The sequence below is a fragment of the Danio rerio genome, chromosome 18 (assembly GCF_052040795.2).
Source record: "Danio rerio strain M-AB ecotype USA chromosome 18, GRCz13ab, whole genome shotgun sequence".
NCBI lineage: Eukaryota > Metazoa > Chordata > Actinopteri > Cypriniformes > Danionidae > Danio > Danio rerio.
Window position 1 is genome coordinate 19,012,435 of NC_141038.1, and position 18,056 is coordinate 19,030,490.

General features: G+C 37.3%; 1 protein-coding gene across 7 annotated transcripts in view; it reads left to right on the plus strand.

Moving 5' to 3' along the window:
- nup93 (nucleoporin 93) overlaps nt 1–18,056 on the plus strand; it is a 44,519-nt gene that overhangs the window by 18,122 nt on the left and 8,341 nt on the right. For 4 of the 7 annotated variants that reach the window (XR_015514150.1, XR_015514149.1, XM_087291493.1 and 1 more), the window contains 9 exon segments: nt 7,161–7,223; nt 9,253–9,381; nt 12,926–13,000; nt 15,090–15,182; nt 15,290–15,429; nt 16,565–16,697; nt 16,919–17,076; nt 17,281–17,446; nt 17,620–17,713. Coding sequence is in view for 4 of the 7 variants with exons in the window: in XM_087291493.1 (XP_087147619.1) it covers nt 7,161–7,223; nt 9,253–9,381; nt 12,926–13,000; nt 15,090–15,182; nt 15,290–15,429; nt 16,565–16,697; nt 16,919–17,076; nt 17,281–17,446; nt 17,620–17,713 (1,051 nt within the window). In the remaining 3 variants the exon portion in view is untranslated. 7 annotated transcript variants of the gene reach the window in all.

Genomic DNA, 18,056 nt, shown 5'->3' on the forward strand with positions numbered 1-18,056 from the left:
GTTGCCTTCAGAGTTTGAGAAACAGGATGGGTCTAATGGGTTTGTGTGTATGTGTTTATCTTCATGGCAACATGCTTTCCTTCTGTTGATGTTTATGGATATTATTATTATTGCTCCTTAGTGCAGCTTTTCTTTCGTGTTTCATATCCCCCTGCATTTCCTGTTGTTTAAGTGATTTAGGCATTTGTGAAGGCGGGTTAAGTGCAGAGTGTTGAGCAATTATATAGTGCATTCTGTGAATTGGATTATATGTCAGTTTGCACTAAGTGCATTTATAAGAGTAAGAAAGGCTGGATGGCCAAGAGACGTGATGTGGCAAAATGTGGAGTTATGTCATCATCCCTAAAAACTGATTTCATTGAAATTACACAGTTTAAGTGTTTAGCTTTTTTGCTGACAGCTGACATTGTGAATTACATGTTAAAATCACTAATGAACTAAACTGATGTTTATGACATCACATACACAAACATAACAGGGGTTACTACGCCCCCGTGTGGTTGTTTCTGATATTAGACATTTATTAGATGAATGCATTCATTACTAATGACAACTGTTCTGGTACACAAAGTACCAAAAGACAAATAAAGCATGTGGGTTCAGAGAGGGACAGAAGGGTGATGTTCATGGTGACGGCACTATTATCCCACAGGTTTAGTGAATTATAGTGAGCTCAACAGAGCCATGAATCAGCAGTGAAGTCAGGGATGATGAGCTGGAACCACATGAAATTAAAGTGTTCTTGCGGCTTTTTGTCTAGTCTGCTGCACCTCATGGCATAGCGAGTCAATTATACTGTTTAAAATGGCATATTTAGAGCAATTCTACAGTCTGAGTGCCGTGGCATAAGGATTTCTTTTTTTTTTAAATCTGTGTATTAGGACTGTACAATGTATTGTTTCAGCGTCAATATCACAATGTGTTTGTTCACAATATTCACATCGCAATATATGCAATGTTGAGTTGGGATTATAGCTGACCAGAAGTCACAGGTCAAAACACAAGGGGTTTGTGGAGACACTGCAAAATTTTATCACATGCATGTTTTTTTAGGGCCAGTGATTGTAAATAATTTAAAGCATTTAATAGCGCTTAAAGAAGATTAATTATAATGAATTAATCATGTGATGAAGACTATGCAATGTTATTTTACAGTTTATTACTCATTTTCTGTATCCGAATACTTTTAGACTCTCTCCATAAACCATAAAGCATCTCCATAAAGTTGCGGCTGGAAGGGCATCCGCTGCTTAAAACATGTGCTGGATAAGTTGGCGGTTAATTCCGCTGCGGCAACCCCAGATTAATAAAGGGATGAAAGGCCGAAAAGAAAATGAATGAATGAAATATTGTGTTGTAAATCTTAAATCATTTTAAACAGGTCTTAATTTGCCTAAGTTCCTGTAAAGCTACCTAATTGGGCTGACAGCCATCCAATCATTAACATTCCATCTCAATATTCTTTTTATTTATTAACTCTATTTACCAATATGGAATAATTATCTTTCTTACAATAACATTAGTTCACATTAGATCACAATCTCGATTTGACCCTACACATGATCTTATTTTAGCTTTTCTACGATTCAGCCAATTATATTTTCAAGGTCAGGAGAAAAGCTTAAAGGCAGTCGCACAAGTCTTCACAGGAACATGAACACCTTCAAATGGCGTAAAAAGTGTCACATACTGTATTTAAAAGGTATAATTCACCCAGAAATGACATTTCTGTCTGCGGCCGCGAAATCACACGTGAGCTGACCACGATTGTAAGCAAAACAATTGTGATTCACATTTTAGCCAGAATCGTGGAGCCCTTTAGAAACCCTGTCTTGTGATACTATTTCACGTTTTACAACTAAATGACATGGTCTTTTCTAATTTCTGTTAGACTGTCTTCAAAAAACTGACTGCAACTGAATTTTATATCTGAATTTGAGGCATTTGTTATGTGTGGTATAGTTCTTGTACATAATTTAATTCAGTATTGGAAAATATATCAGTTTTGCTTTGTTAATCCAATGACAGAGTGGTCAAGAAGAAATTCATCATTTAATGTCTTACAAGAAAAGTTATAACGACTAAGGGCTGAGAGATTTTTGCAGCAGTGCTCTGTACTCGTCTCAGTAAAACATTATATTCCTTATTTCTTAAAGTGCTTCAGTTTGAGAGGAATCTACTTGATGAGTCTGTTTTTTTAGCCACAGTATTGATTGCTTTAAGTATTAAAGTGATCCATCGTTGTGAACGCAATTTTAACAATATTAATAATGATGCATAATGATGTCCAGTGTAATATGAGTTAAAAGGAGCACTTTTGTGGTTTTGTGTCGATGAAGAGGTACTGCGAGTCTTTTTGAATGGCACTTGATGTCTTACTGAAGGGTTGTGGGATACTTATGGTTGGAAAACATTGATCTGAACTAGTGATTATCTTTAATTTATCCAGCTCTATGAACTACTATTTTGAAAGGCAAGGCTTTTCTGCAGTCTGTGTGGAAGAGAACATTAAGATATTTTATAAGTTGATTTTAGGCGTTTAAAGGGGTATTTCACCCTAAAATTACAATTTACTTACTGTTTAATCACACTCAAGTAATTTCAAACATTTATGAATTTCTTTATTTTGTTGAACACTAAAAAAATTAATTTAGAAAAATTCTTAAAACTTGTTGCATTCAGCATCCATGGAAGGTAAGATAAATACTATTGAGGTCATTGGTTTTTAGCTATTTCCAAAATATTTATTTTGTGTTCAACAGAAAAGAAAGTCAATCAGGTTGGAAACAAGTGAAGGGTGAGTAAACGACCAAATTTTCAGTTTTGAGTGAACTATCCCTTTAAGGGCGTACTCGCACTAGGTACGGTTGACTTGAATCGTGCTGCCATTGCTTTAGTTATATTGTTTTGTGCTATTTTTAGTCATTTGGAATTGACTGGGTGCGATTCGAACCATTCACACTTGTCAAACAAACCAGGAAATGTGCCCAGGCAGGGTTTGCATAGCCTAGTGTGAGTGAACCCTAAGGTTTACAGCAGACAAGAAAAAAAACTGAAAATAACTACAAGTCAGGACTTAATAATTCTGCTGTTTTTCAGACATCACATAGCAATACCTCTTAAAAACTTCCGGTAATATTTAAAAATTTTTGTCTATTAATATCAGGCAAATTTGAAAAGATGGCAATTGGTTGATCCTTCAATTACGTCTTACTATGAGGCATAAATATATTCTCATTTATTTCACCGTTATAGATCCTGATATAGAGTTCACTGTTGACTCATCAAGTCGTGTAATAATCTACTTGGTTTTTCGCTTCCTGAAGGTTCGAAGCAATCTACCCCCACCCATCTTTTCCTCTCCTTATCTTTTCTCTCCCTCTCTGTCGTCTTTTTTGTCAGACATATTTTTGTGGTGGGCCTGCCAGAGTGCAGCTCTGCTCTTACTGGAAGTGCACTTACTGGCACTTTCCTCACCTCCCTCCCTACCCGAATGAGTGTGCGGCTGACAGTCTCATTTTCAGTACAACTCTGATTGACTCTGAGGGCTATGAGATTTAATATCTTCCTTTTGTCAGACTTGTGTAACTGCACTTCCATTTATCACCATCTTCATTCTCGTTATGTATACCCTCAGTCTCCTACTGAAAAGATGTTTAGACTCGCATTAAAGCCACTCCTGAATAAAACAAAGATGCTGCAGGTGCCGTTCTCAGAAATGCACCATTACAGTTGTGCCGAGACATCCAGATGTGCATCGATCCTGTGAGGATGCAGCAGTGTGTGTAAATTGTATACTGTGCATGCTCCATAAGGCTGTCGAGCTGCCTGCCTGAAGACAAAGGAAATGCATGCTGCTGATGAGGCGTAGTCTCCTGCTTTTCTCTCGCCTTCTGCGTTTGCATGTGTGGGCAAATATACAGCCTTCTGCAACCCACGTGTATCCTTTATAAAAGGAATCATTTTTGTTTTAACATTACAAAAGGCAGGAACACTCCATTGCTATGCCTATATCTTGTAGGCGAAAAGGTGGTCGCCTTAAATGATGGACAAAAAGAAAGAGGATCTACCAGAGCAAAATGGCGCAGAATCAGGCAATGCATCTGGTCTTTTTGCTGTAATTCCCACTTCCGCTTCCATCTTTCCTGCACCATGCCTTTGCATCAAAGTGCGTTATCTAATATACGCACAACAGTTGGTGCAGGATAAGTGTAAATAGCTCTACATGTGGAGTCTGATCTCTGGTCAGTGCACTCTGTTCATTAACTAAACATGACTCTTAAGAGGATTATTAGCCCAGTTTCTGGACAGGATGTCGAAAGCCATCAGGAGAGTGTATGTGGGGGGGGAATCCATTACCATAATTGCACTGCGCTAGCAGAAGAGGAAAAAGGAAGGATGCCGAGATGTTTAAAAAAAGGAAGAAATGAGTGAGAGTGAAAGAGGAGGCTGGCAGGGATGCTGGAGGAGAGATGAGGAGGAGGGGTGGGTAGCTGATGGTGAACAGGCACACGGATCAGGTTGAATAATGACTTCTCTTCAGTTTCCCCCCTGTGTCTCTGGGATGACTTGGTACGCTCCGCCTCCGACAATAAAGCAGCCCACAGTAACCCTGCTCGTGGCTCATATCTAGGTTCAGACCACTGGGCCGACTGAGGTAAAGAAGAGTGCATGTGGCAGACACAGTCTGGGCCTCTGGTGAAGAAGGTCAGAAACGCCCTAGAAATGCACTGGCCTGGTTCTGCAGAACAAGGAAGATGGAGAGGGTACATGCAGAGGACCGGCTCACTGCTCCCAGACACTTCCACATCTCAGCAACACTTTCCAGCAGGTTAAACCAGAGCATGAGTGAGTATCACCTACACGTACATTCATGCTCGCTACAGAGCAAATACCTTGGTCAGTCGATTTTAACAGGAAGATGAGACTGCCGCCTTCTCCGAAGGGACACTGAAGATGGCGAGGAGGAGGATGAGGATGAAGGCTTGTCTGTCACACAGGAAGTGGTGGGGTTAGGGTGGGGTTCCTTCACTCCATCTCATTGTTCAAAAGGAAAGGAAAGAAAAAAGAGACGGATATAGATATAGAAAGGGATGTTTTAGCTTAAATCGATTGCTGTGGTGTCGGATAGAGAAAGAATGCGTGCCTTTTGTCCAGCTTGTGCATTCGATGCAATCCATGTCAAATTTCTGCTGTGTGTTCCTGCTTATTTTCACTATACCTCTCAAACTGTGAGGGTCATTGTCAGTGCATTGCATAATTTCTGATGTTAAAATGTATACACAGCCTCAAAGTGTGTATTTTATGAAAATGTATGAATTCCATATGTTGCATTTAGGACAATGTCTTTACTGAATATGTGTGTGCTTAATTTATCCGAATCAAATAGAATTTTCCAGAAATTCATGCCGTAGAATTGTATGGTGTACGGTAAACTGCGCTTTTATCCTAAGTGATATGCAAATTGTTTTTATGGCAGCCTTTGGTCACATTTTTTTTTAGCATGGTTAGATTGCTGAAATTTTACCTCTGAAGACATCTAATCATTGTACAGTGCGAATTCCACATCCAGTTTCTTCTAAGAACTATTTCCATTCGACATGGCTAACAGTGTTTTGAAAAGCCATCTGCGATGGCATTCTTCACCATATGTAGTAAGCATACTCTCGAGTGAGGCATGACCCAAGAGCATCCATGTAAAATGTGCTTCATTTGTGGGTACTTCATGAAAAGCGCTGATGCCTAAAGGGGGCGCTGTTCTGTAGCTAGCACTTGGAGGAGCTGTGACTGAGCAAGAAATAGTGCTGGAAAGTACAAAATGTTGGCTGCTTCCACACCTTAACCCCCCCCCTATCCACTTACCGTCGCTCCATCAGATCGCCTTATTCAGATGTGTCACTTCCCCAAATCAGAATAAATCAATCTTAATCTACAGCTGTCAGTCAGAGTGTGGATGGGGTGATGGGGGTCGTGCGATCCTGATGAGGGGGGAGGATTGAAGCGTGGAGTCATTCGAGGGGGAGGGGACGGCATGATTCAACTCAGTCCTGGAGACTTGGTTAAGAAAAGGGTGTGAATGGAAAATGGTCGACGCCTGTATTTCTAAAATCTTAACAGTTTTAATGATATAGTCACTAAAGCATCTCAAATGACTTTTCAGTGGTCCATGGTGTTTTAATGACATGATTATATTCAAACCTGGAAAAATTTGTTTGAGGCGTTTTAATACTCCATTCATGTTACAACAATAAAAACAGATGATTGCAGATTCCAGCTCAGAGGTTGTGTTTCTCTCCATCGTTCAATATCGGCTTTTCAGCGATCTAATGATTCTCTAAACCCATCAGAACCAGCTTCCTTTTCCATCAGTACCACTCCCTAACTCAACCCCCACTCGATGTGTGTGTTACACGTCGTTCTAGTGACTTCTCTGTCCTTAGAATCAGCTGCTGGATCTTTTTGCTGTGTGTTTAATCAAAATGAATGCGGGTGTGTGAATGTTTGCTACCCAGCTGCACATCAAATACGAGTGCATCCATACAGGTTGCTCAAGCTGCGCATTCGACATCCAGTCAGAAAACGTAGCTTGAATATCTGTGCTAAGCTACTGATGTGTGCTTTTTCCATCTGTGATCCAAAAAAGACGACATTTTAGATGATGATGGCCCATAAATACACATAAACATCTGTTGGGTATATGATTTGCATTGGGGAACATTCTAGTTTGGGTTAAGTCTGGTTTTTAACTTGCAGTTATATAGGCAGTGGTCCGAAAGGTGTTTGATTGATGCAAACGAATTACTTTGAACCACATTTTCCAAATGAAATTCTGTGCGTTAGATGCTAGATGTCTTGAATGTGCAGTACTTTTAGTTCACTCTAGAATATAGGGAACCAAAGCTTTGCTGAACCAGCTCTGACCAGCCGAGAGCCGCCATTTTGGGGCGAGCAATCTCACACAGGGTCGATCCTAAACACATTTTTAACAATGATTTTGATAATGATGGCAATTCTCCATCTCTGGCCTGTGGCGCCTTGCATCTTGGAGGAAGTATGGAGGGAAGGAGAGAGAAAGGGAGAGAGGGCGTGTGCTCTGCATGCAGAAAAGGGGAAAGTAGGTTGCAGTGCGTTTAACCTCCATGCCGTGTCTCTTGTTCCAGGGCTTTCTGAAGAACGAGAGAGACAATGCACTGCTGTCAGCCATCGAGGAATCACGCCGCAGGGTGAGTGTCTTCCTTTACCTCACTATACCATTTTACATCCATTTATTTGCTCAATCGATCAAACAGTGTCTTGCCACAAAACACAGGAAATTTTATGAGTTTTTAATAGTATTATATATTACTTTAATGCAATACATATTGCATAGACATTTTAAATGTGCGCTATTTACCTGGTAGCTCCTTTAAAATTGCTAGAGGTTTTTGCTTATTCGGTTTTAGGTCAAACCCTCTTTTTTTACTTATTGCCTCTTAAGCCCCTGTCAGCAAGGTAAAAACAGGCCTTTTCACCTGTTATTATCCATCTCTCAGCAGCAGAAAGCTGCCCTCTCCCAGGTCAATATCCCATCTATCTCTTCTCAGTCTAGTCATCAAACCTCTCAGGAGGAGGAATGTCAGCAAAGAGATGGACAGAGGATAATTTGCTCACCAAAGGAGAGGTGTTACGCTCACAGACACAGATGGCCTGTGTGTGACAACTTAGTTTTGGTGAAGTTTTTTTTTTTGTGTCATCTAGCACCACAGTGGAATTTATGTCCATCACAGTCATGCTCAAAATCAAATTTTGAGTGTTTTTATTCTATAAATACTAATATACATTTTTTATTTTAATTTTTTTTTTTCTCACAGGCAATCAAACTTTTGTTTGATTTATATTTATTTAAAAATATTATTTATGAAAAAATAAAACATTCACTATCCAAAACTGGATCAGGATGGCAACTTATTTTAACTATTTTGGCTTATTGTGAGGAATATTACACTTTTAATTTAAAAAACTATTACAATTTAAATTTTTTTGTTTTAATTTAGCAGCGCATTCATACCACTATTTTTTGCACCTATAGAGTCAGTAAAGGACCACAGACACCTGCATCGTGCGGTATCCAGTTTCCTAAAAACTACACTCTTCCAGCAGTTCATACTCGCATCCAATATCTTCCTAAATGAAAGTGAAAGTGTTAAACTGCAGTTAAGGTCGACAAATTAAAAAATGAAACACCTGAAATTACATGAAACTCCAGAGAACAATGTGTATAGTGTAGTGATGCAGTGACGTTAATCCAACTATGTGCTTTAACATGTAAAACGAGATCATGAAATGAACATTCTAAAAGTTACCCATCTAAACACCTTAATCATATTGTTGTCTTATTCAGATTAAGGCAAATAATTTGATTACTGATGTCCATGTAAGCGTAGTCATTGATTGTTAAAATTGCACATAAATGTGTAGTTCCTAATAAAGTAACCATCAAAATATTGAGCAATTAAATAACTATACACCATACTCATTTACTAATGTTAGTTAGTTAAGACACCAAGTTTAAATGAAGTACATTCCAGCATTACTACCAGTTCTACTGGTACTAGTTCCTTAACCGTTATCAAAGCTGTACGGTATTGTTTTGCCTCTAACTCAAAAAGCCTCTTTTTCTCTGTGGATTTTTACCTGATTCACATTAACTTCAATATGCCGCGCTGATATTATCTCCCTCATTCCATCATTATTGCGCTCGATTCCAAAATCTCTTCCTCCAGAGTTCACAAGCCCTTTTTAATTAGAGCGCTCTCAATTATCACACGTTGATCCGCCGGGAACGAGTAAAATAGACGAAAGGTCTTCGGATTCAATCAGGGTACGGGCTAAATCGGTAGTAGGCGTGAAGACAGACCCAGATAGCGGCACAGTTCCATTAGCGAAGGCCTCCACACATCCAGGCTTTAGCGGGCCAGACCCAGTTTGAGTCTCCCCAGGCCCAGCTCTCGTTCCTTGTCCCTGGGAGGTGGGATTGGGGGAGGGGGTGAAGATAGCGGTGCCCGTCAGCGCTTATTGTGCACAGCACGATTTCCAGATCCAGGCTGCTCCCTCTTACTCCACCAGCTATTTTTAATGCGTCACATGTTGAGTAACCTATATATTCACTGATGGCTTTGTAGTTTCACTTGCTTTACTCTGTTTTATCACATGCGGTCTGTTTGTCTTATGTGTGATTGGTGCTCTGTTACACTCATTCTGTCTCTCTCGCAGACGTTTTTGCTGGCGGAGGAGTACCACCGAGACTCTATGTTGGTGCAGTGGGAGCAGGTGAAGCAGAGAGTGTTGCACACCCTGCTGGGAGCTGGAGAAGATGCACTGGACTTCAGCCAGGAAGTGGAGGTCTGAGGAACAACACGTGAATATGTACACACAGGGTGTAATGATGGAGCTCTTTTGTGTTGTAGTTAATAGCACACACTTCCCTCGCTTAACACGTGATGTGTCCGTGAAGCACAAACGCTCTTGTTTAGCATCCGAAGAGCTTGTTCAGATCTGTTGGCGTGATAGGAACAGCCTGTGGCTACATTTGGCCTGGATCTGGAGCGCTAGTGAAATCTTATCTGGCAAGAGCTCTTCTTGTAGCCCTTTTCAAAACATTGTCTTTTAGTAATAATAATTAGAGTAATAATAAAATTATATTATATATATTATATTATATTATATTATGTTATGTTATATTATATTATATTATATCATATTTATATTATATTATATTATATAACTCAGTGCTCAGTGTAATTGAGTACAAACCATTTTGAAAGTGAATGTTTTTATCCATGCATTTTGGTGCATTTAAACAAAACAGATTTATTAAACTGTTATATTTATTAAATTATATTTTAGTCACCAAACACATTTAGAAATTAAAAGATAATACAATGAAATTCATATTCATAAAATATTGCAAAAAAAATTACAACCTACAAAATATCACCAAAATTTTTCACATTTTTTTGCTTCTCTTGATTTTCCCTCTTTTTAAGATTTGTATTTAATATTTTTCTATAACATATTAATTTGGGTGTACTAGTTTTTGGACTGTTATTATAAGTTATTTTGTTATTTAAACTCCAGATTTGACTTCAGGACTGACTAATTTATATGCACAAATATAATATTCTATAGATTCCTATTAAAAATATGATTTTAAAATGTCTTAAATTTCAAAAATGATAGTTTAAACGTCTTAAATTCACTGAAATATGCTGTTGTAGATCTTAAATACAAATTTTCTTAATTCTTTTAAATACTAAGTAAAACTTACTATTCAAATATGGTTCAATTATCTTCCTTACAATCACATTTGTTGAAAAGTTCTTGAAAAGTGAAAAGTTTATTATATATATTTTTTGAAAAATGTGGTTAAGAAATAACAGAATTTTGATAAAGTAAAAAAAAAAAAATCACTAGCCATTACAAAAAACCTTAGCATTCTCCCCTGTGAAAGTCTGACATTTCATTCATAATGGTCTTAAAAAGGTCTTAAATTTGACTTGATGAAACCTGTAGAAACCCTATATTATATTATATTATATTATATTATATTATATTATATTATATTATATTATATTATATTATATTATATTATATTATATTATATTATTCATTTTCTTTTCAGCTTAGTCCCTTTATTAATCTGGGGTTGCCGCAGCAGAATGAACCGCCAACTTATTCAGCATATGTTTTTCACAGCGGATGCCCTTCCAGCTGCAACCTATCACTAGGAATCACCCATACACTCTCATTCACACACACATACACTACGGCCAATTTAGCTTACTCAATTCACCTATACCGCATGTCTTAAAACTTGTGGGGGAAACTGGAGCAGCCAAGGTAAACCCACGCCAACACGAGGAGAACATGCAAACTTCACACAGAAATGCCAACTGACCCTACCAAGGCTCCAACCAGCGACCTTCTTGGTGTGAGGCGACATTACTACCCACTGCGCAACCGCATCGCCTATATTTAGGCCCACAAGGAATCTGCGCGCGCAGAATTCCGCAGATTTCTGCAGATTTTTAGCCCATTATTAATTCTGGTTATTTACTTGAGTAAATGTGTAAATCTGAATTTATTCAGTTTTTATTCAGTAATTTATTACTTTTTACTTAATATATTAAGGTTTTAGTTATGATACTACGCTGGATACTCCCAAAATAATTCCACAGAAATCCGCAGATTTTTACCAAAATTCTCAGCAGATATAGCAAAAAAACAGCCGCAGATTCCATCTGGTCCTTCCTATATTATATTATATTATATTATATAATATTATATTATATTATATTGTATTATATTATATTATATTATATTATATTATATTATATTATATTATATTATATCATATTATATTAAAGCAGCCAGTCGTGTGACTGTAAAATAAAATGACATTGTCTGCTTTTGAAGGGCATTTCTCATAAATAAAGATTTTTAATATATAATAAAGACTTCTGGCAGCACTGCTCACCTCCTCGTTGTCAAAAGAATGGAGAAAGGAGTAAGAGGGAAGGATGTAGAAAAACATCAAACATTGAAGATGACAAGCACTCCTCTTCTGAATAATATATACCCCCAAAAAACGCACACACGCATGTTTCACTTTTTATGTCCTCAAGTGGAACAATAGTCTGTCTATGACAAACAATGACAGTCTTTTGGAGAAGATGAAACCTCAGAATATGCTTTTGTCTTTTTTCCTTCTTTTGTCTTATAAAGCATTCAAGAAGAACATGTACGAGTAGAGTTAGTCACAAATGCATGCAAGTTTGTGTGCTCCAGGAGATTTTTGACTGCTGTCCTGCTGCTTTAATTATTAAACAGCAGTTAAATTTTCCATGTGTGACCTGCTGTTCGCTTCCTATGCCAGGAGCTCACTCTTCCTTGTAGCACCAGCCTGGGTCAACCCCCTCCCCGATACACAGTCACTACAACGCCTCAGTGAATTTTTAGCCAGGCTGTTCATGGAATTTGCTGCTTGGAAGTGTGTATGTGTGTGTGTTTCGAAATAATTTCAATCAAAGCACCGTATGTTTTATGGATGTTAGATTTAGTGAGCGCGTTTAGATGCACATTCTTAACCCAATTGTGCTTAATAAGCCAACAGTGCACGTGGTCAAGTAAATGTGTTAACCCATTTTGCTTTATGCTTTTTATAAATGGGTTAAACGTAAACTGATCATCGCAGCTAAAATTGTGGCCCTCACACCGATTTCATCCAGTATGTCAGTTGTAGTGTGAATGTGTGATAAGTGACCGGAACACCTCTTCACTGCGCATTTAAGCAGGTATACTGTAGGCAGAGCAAATGTTTTGCAGCAAGACCCAAGTGCGTTCTTTTCTCATGCAGCAAAAGTGGTACAATTAAAATTCTGCATCTTTAGAGGATCATATATTTGGTTTTTGAGGATTTATTAAACGTGACAGTCACAAATACTTGAAATTGGATAGAAATGAACAGATTTAAACAAAGTTTGTTTTATTTGCACGTAAATTGTAAAATAAGCATGTTTTTTGTAGGTTATCAGCGTACAAATGTGCTCACTCTTTATTTATATTTCTTTAAAAATGAATTTATTCTAATCCACAAGGAAAATGTGTGGGTTTTGTGTTTTCCTCTGTGTGTGTTCACAGTCCTGAGCAGTGTGCTCTCATGCGCGAGTTATGTTCTTCACAATAGCTTCACGCTACATTGGTCACTGCGTTTAGATTACTCTGCGAGATAAACTCTCCGAGATAAACGCAGCTTGTGCACTTGTCAAACCCACGCTTTTAGAGACTCGCATATATACACACCTACACATGTGGAGAATATTAATACAGCCTGCTCGTGTAGATATGCTTGTTTGAGCCTTAACGACTGTTGCTATGTGCCCAACAGCCCAGTTTCGTGAGCGAGGTCGGAGTTCCTGGACGCAGTGCGCTGGACAGTGTGGAAGTGGCCTATAGCCGACAGGTTTGTAGAAAGACATTCATGTATAGCATAAACATAAATGCGCATAAATGCATAAACACACATGCAGAACCATGTGTAAAAAAAGAAATGAAAATTATAGAAGAAATATATAATCTTTAAAAAATTCATGTTAAAAATGTATGTTATTTATAAATAGTCTAAATAAAATCAAAACATGAAGCATGAATCCCATCATCTCTATCTATCTATATATTTGTCTATCCATCTATCTGTGTATCTGTATATCTATATTTATCTATCTCTATCTATCTATCTATCTATCTATCTATCTATCTATCTATCTATCTATCTATCTATCTATCTATCTATCTATCTATCTGTCTATCCATCTATCTATCTATCTATCTATCTATCTATCTATCTATCTATCTATCTATCTATCTATCTATCTATCTATCTATCTATCTATCTATCTATCTATCTATCTATCCATCCATCTGTCTATCCGTCTATCTATCTATCTATCTATCTATCTATCTATCTATCTATCTATCTATCTATCTATATCTATCTGTCTATCCATCCATCCATCCGTCTATCCGTCTATCCATCTATCCGTCTATCCATCTATCCATCTATCCATCTATCCATCTATCTATCTGTCTGTCTGTCTGTCTATCTGTCTGTCTGTCTGTCTGTCTGTCTGTCTGTCTGTCTGTCTGTCTGTCTGTCTGTCTGTCTGTCTGTGTGTGTGTGTGTGTGTGTGTGTGTGTGTGTGTGTGTGTGTGTGTGTGTGTGTGTGTGTGTGTGTATTGATATCAATGGTCACATCGCATAGATATGCAATATTAAGTTTGGATTTTATTTGAGGAAGAGTCACAGTTCAGAACATGAGATTTGTGGAATTACTGCAGAGTTTAAACATAATGGAGTGAAATTGTATCATTTGTATGATTTTAAGACCTGAGAGAGTTATTTAGTTATTTAGGCACAAGACATTATACCAATTAGAAGTTTATAAAGAATAATTGTATTAAATTATTTAGACATCAAAAACTGTGCAGCGTAATTTTAACATTTACAAAACCTAAGCCAATACCTAAGGGACCCTAATGTATGTTAATAAGCAACAAATTAGAAGTTTATTGAAGCAAAAGCCATAGTTAATGGATGGCCAATTGTGGGAAGTGAGCCTTAAAATAAAGTGCGACTATGAATTCTTTCCAACCAGTGCTATTCAATCATTTGGTGAAATTGTGTAGATGCATTTTATTACAATATATCTAGCAGAAAAATAAAATATTGCAATGTCAGATTTTTCCAATATTATGTAGCCCTAATATTTAAGCAAAACAAATATAACAATTTTACTCAAACCCATGCCTAATGAATCTAGTAAATCCAAGGATGCTGAGTATTTTTTGGGTGGAAATAAATTAATCTATGCCCAATACATTTTATTAAATTCATTATTTTTAACTTATTTTTTAAATAGCACTATAGAAATATATTGCAATAATTTATAAATTGAGTTATAAATCAATATTATAGAATGAGCCAGCAGTGCAATAATTTATATTAGAAAATATATCTTGGTATTCCTATTTAAACATTAAAAAGAGAAGGAATAAAGACTCAAAATAAGCAGAAGTATAATCACTAGTGATAAAACATGAAATCCTGATTATATTTTTTACTAAGTCTGCATTCTTATGTAGTTAAGCTTATCTTTTTCTCTGTCAGTTAGCTAGACAGAAAAATAAATGTGTCGTGTTTTGTGAGCTGAGCTCGATTGATTGAAATGATTGATTGGCTGGAAAGAAGCATGATGGGTAGGCTCTGGATCTGTCCATAAATGGGAGGGCTGTCTCTAACTCTCACTTCTTTTGTTCGGCTCTTTATGGTCCGATAACTCTTCTATTGCCTTTGTCTTTTTTTCTGTCTAATCATGTGTCGCCACATCGCCTGCGGAGTCATCTTCTTGGTGTTTGTGCTTTTTTTCGACGACCTTCTAAACATTTTCATCCTGTTTGTTTTGTTTTTCATCATTCTTCACTTCACTTCCAGATCATAGCAGATCAGCCTCAGCTCGTCCATTCTCAATCTGCACCTTTCTTCTGCCCTTTAGATCTACGTCTTCAATGAAAAGATAGTAAATGGCCATCTTCAGCCAAACCTGGGAGATCTGTGTGCCTCTGTGGCCGAAAGTCTGGATGATAAGGTTTGTAACACTCAGTTTGTGTGTGTGTTCCTGAATGTGTTCAGAAATATGAGGGAGTGATTGCTTTAATAGAGATTGTGTAAAGTTGTTTGTGCATGCATTTGTAGAACGTGTCAGAAATGTGGCTCATGGTGAAGCAGATGACAGACGTCCTGCTGGTGCCAGCAAAAGACACTCTGAAGAGTCGAGTGTCTGTGGACATGCAGATGGCCTTCGTCAGACAAGCCCTGCAGTTCCTGGAGAACAGGTGAGATGGTTGATGCATTACATTTTGTTGTTTATTATGATGCTTATATTTTTTGCATTATTGGCATTAGGAACTCGGAAGCTCAAAACGCAATGGAGCTACACTATGTGTCAGTGCGCTGCCTTTGTACAAATTTTTGTACCATTATCTTAAGTTTCTTAGAATAGTTCCAGATTTGCCCTTGGTACTGACTGATCTAATGTATATGCACACATATATTATTGTTAAGCATCTAATAGAAAATATTAATTTAAAAGAGATATATGTGAGGGGTGTACTTATTTAGGCTAAGCACTGTATATATCATATCTGAACTATTTAATTGGCTCAGTTTTCTACTTATGAATTATGATTTGAGTGATTTTATAATGAGTCAGCCAAACATCTTTTCATATCAACATAACCACTGTCAAGCCTTCCTCACAATAAAATGTTATTAAAATATGAAATTTTAAAGACTACTAGACAAGATTTGTACACCGAGAACACTACTGTTTTAAAAATTGTATACCTGGGGAGAAGTTATTTATCATTATATAGAAATAAAAAAGTATATCTAATGTTTTAATGTAGTATTTTTTTTCTATTAAATTATAAAGTTGTTATAATATTGTAATAAGGTTTTATGCTTATTAATCTTTCCATGAAATAGCCATACATTGCTGGTTTTGCAATAAATAAACAAACAAACAAAATCTATATACAGTTGAAGTCAAAATTAGTAGCTAAAGAATAAACCACTGTTATACAATGACTTGCCTAATTACTGTATGTTGCACAGTTAACCTAATAAACTAATTTAATTTAAATTGCACTTTAAGCTGAATACTAGTGTCTTGACAAAATATCTAGTAAAATATTATTTACTGTCATCATGGCAAAGATAAAATAAATCAGTCATTAGAAATGAATTATTAAAACTATTGTTTAGAAATGTGTTGAAAAATCTGATTTCCTTCATACAGAAATTGGGGGAAAAATATACAAGGGGTAATAATTCAGGAGACTTCAACTATATATAATTCTGTATATTTCTATATTAAAAGTAATGTAGATGAACTGGTCTGAAAGTTTGTGAACCCAGTGTCTGCTTAATCCAGTTGAAAAACGAACTGCTTGTCTCTCTCTTCTACAGCTATAAAAATTACACCCTGGTCACTGTGTTTGGGAATCTGCATCAGGCTCAGCTGGGTGGAGTGCCTGGGACTTATCAGCTCGTATGCAGCTTCCTGAACATCAAGCTGCCGACGCCGCTGCCAGGCATGCAGGTACTGCAGTAAAACGTGCCCTCACCACACTACATCATACAGACTAAACGCCATCACTGCAGATACTCTCGAGTGTGCTTTGCAGCAGTTTAGATAATAGCAGCGGAGTCTCCCTGCATGGGCCAGTAAGCTGCTTATTTCAGACCTGAAAGTAAAAAGGGGGTAAATGAATGTGGTGTGACCCGAGGATAAAGCCTGCTGCGTGTGCACATGTGTAACAGGACGGCGAGGTGGAGGGACATCCGGTGTGGGCTCTGATCTATTTCTGCCTGCGTTGTGGAGATCTGTCTGCTGCCATGCAGGTGGTGAACAAGGCACAGCATCAGCTGGGAGACTTTAAGATCTGGTTCCAAGAATACATGAACAGCCCTGACCGACGGTGAGAACACCCACACACACACACACACACACATACCCCAAAAACTAGATCACATCCTAAGAGGACTGTTTCTCCTCCATTTTTGGGAACTGCTTCTTTCTCTTGCGTGCTTGACCTAGGTTGCTCCTTTTTTTGTCTTTCATGCATAAGATTACATTGAAGCTGAATAATTAATTGAATCTGAATTTCTGAAATTGTTCTCAGTTTGTCGCCAGCCACAGAGAATAAGCTACGGCTGCATTACCGGCGTGTGCTCAGGAACAGCGCAGACCCTTATAAGCGTGCTGTTTACTGTCTCATCGGCAAATGCGACATCGGCGACAATCATGGGGAGGTGGCTGATAAGACGGAGGATTACCTGTGGCTCAAGGTCAGAAATGATGACTGATTTTGATTTATCATAGTTTAATATATTTGTTTTTTACATGCAAACACTGGATGATCAATGAAAAAGAGTGTTTTAGAGATGCTAATAAGAAAGGGATTTATACTTAGATTCTTCTTGATTTGAGTAGTTTAAATGGTGCTGTGTGTCCCTACCAGCTGAATCAAGTGTGTTTTGATGAGGACGGCAGCAGTTCCCCTCAGGACCGAATGACTTTGGCACAACTTCAGAAACAGCTGCTTGAAGACTATGGTGAGAATCACAGTGACTTATATAAATAAGCAGGACATGTATTCATAAAAAAATGTTATTATACATACATTTTTGGTTTCTAATGTACATATTTATGGCTCAGAGATTAGATATTTCGGTATTTGTGTCATAAATTGTACAAAGATTGTTTTATACATAGAAATTATATTAAATGTAACAAATTGTTTGTTTTGATAATTTAATCGACTTTTGTGAAAATTTTAAAATATGTGTAAAATAATAGTCTTTTTTTACTGTAACAGATATATTTATGTGAAAAAATAAAGGAAAGGATGTTGTTATTTCGACCTGCACATAATTATGACAAACAAGATTTTGGTAT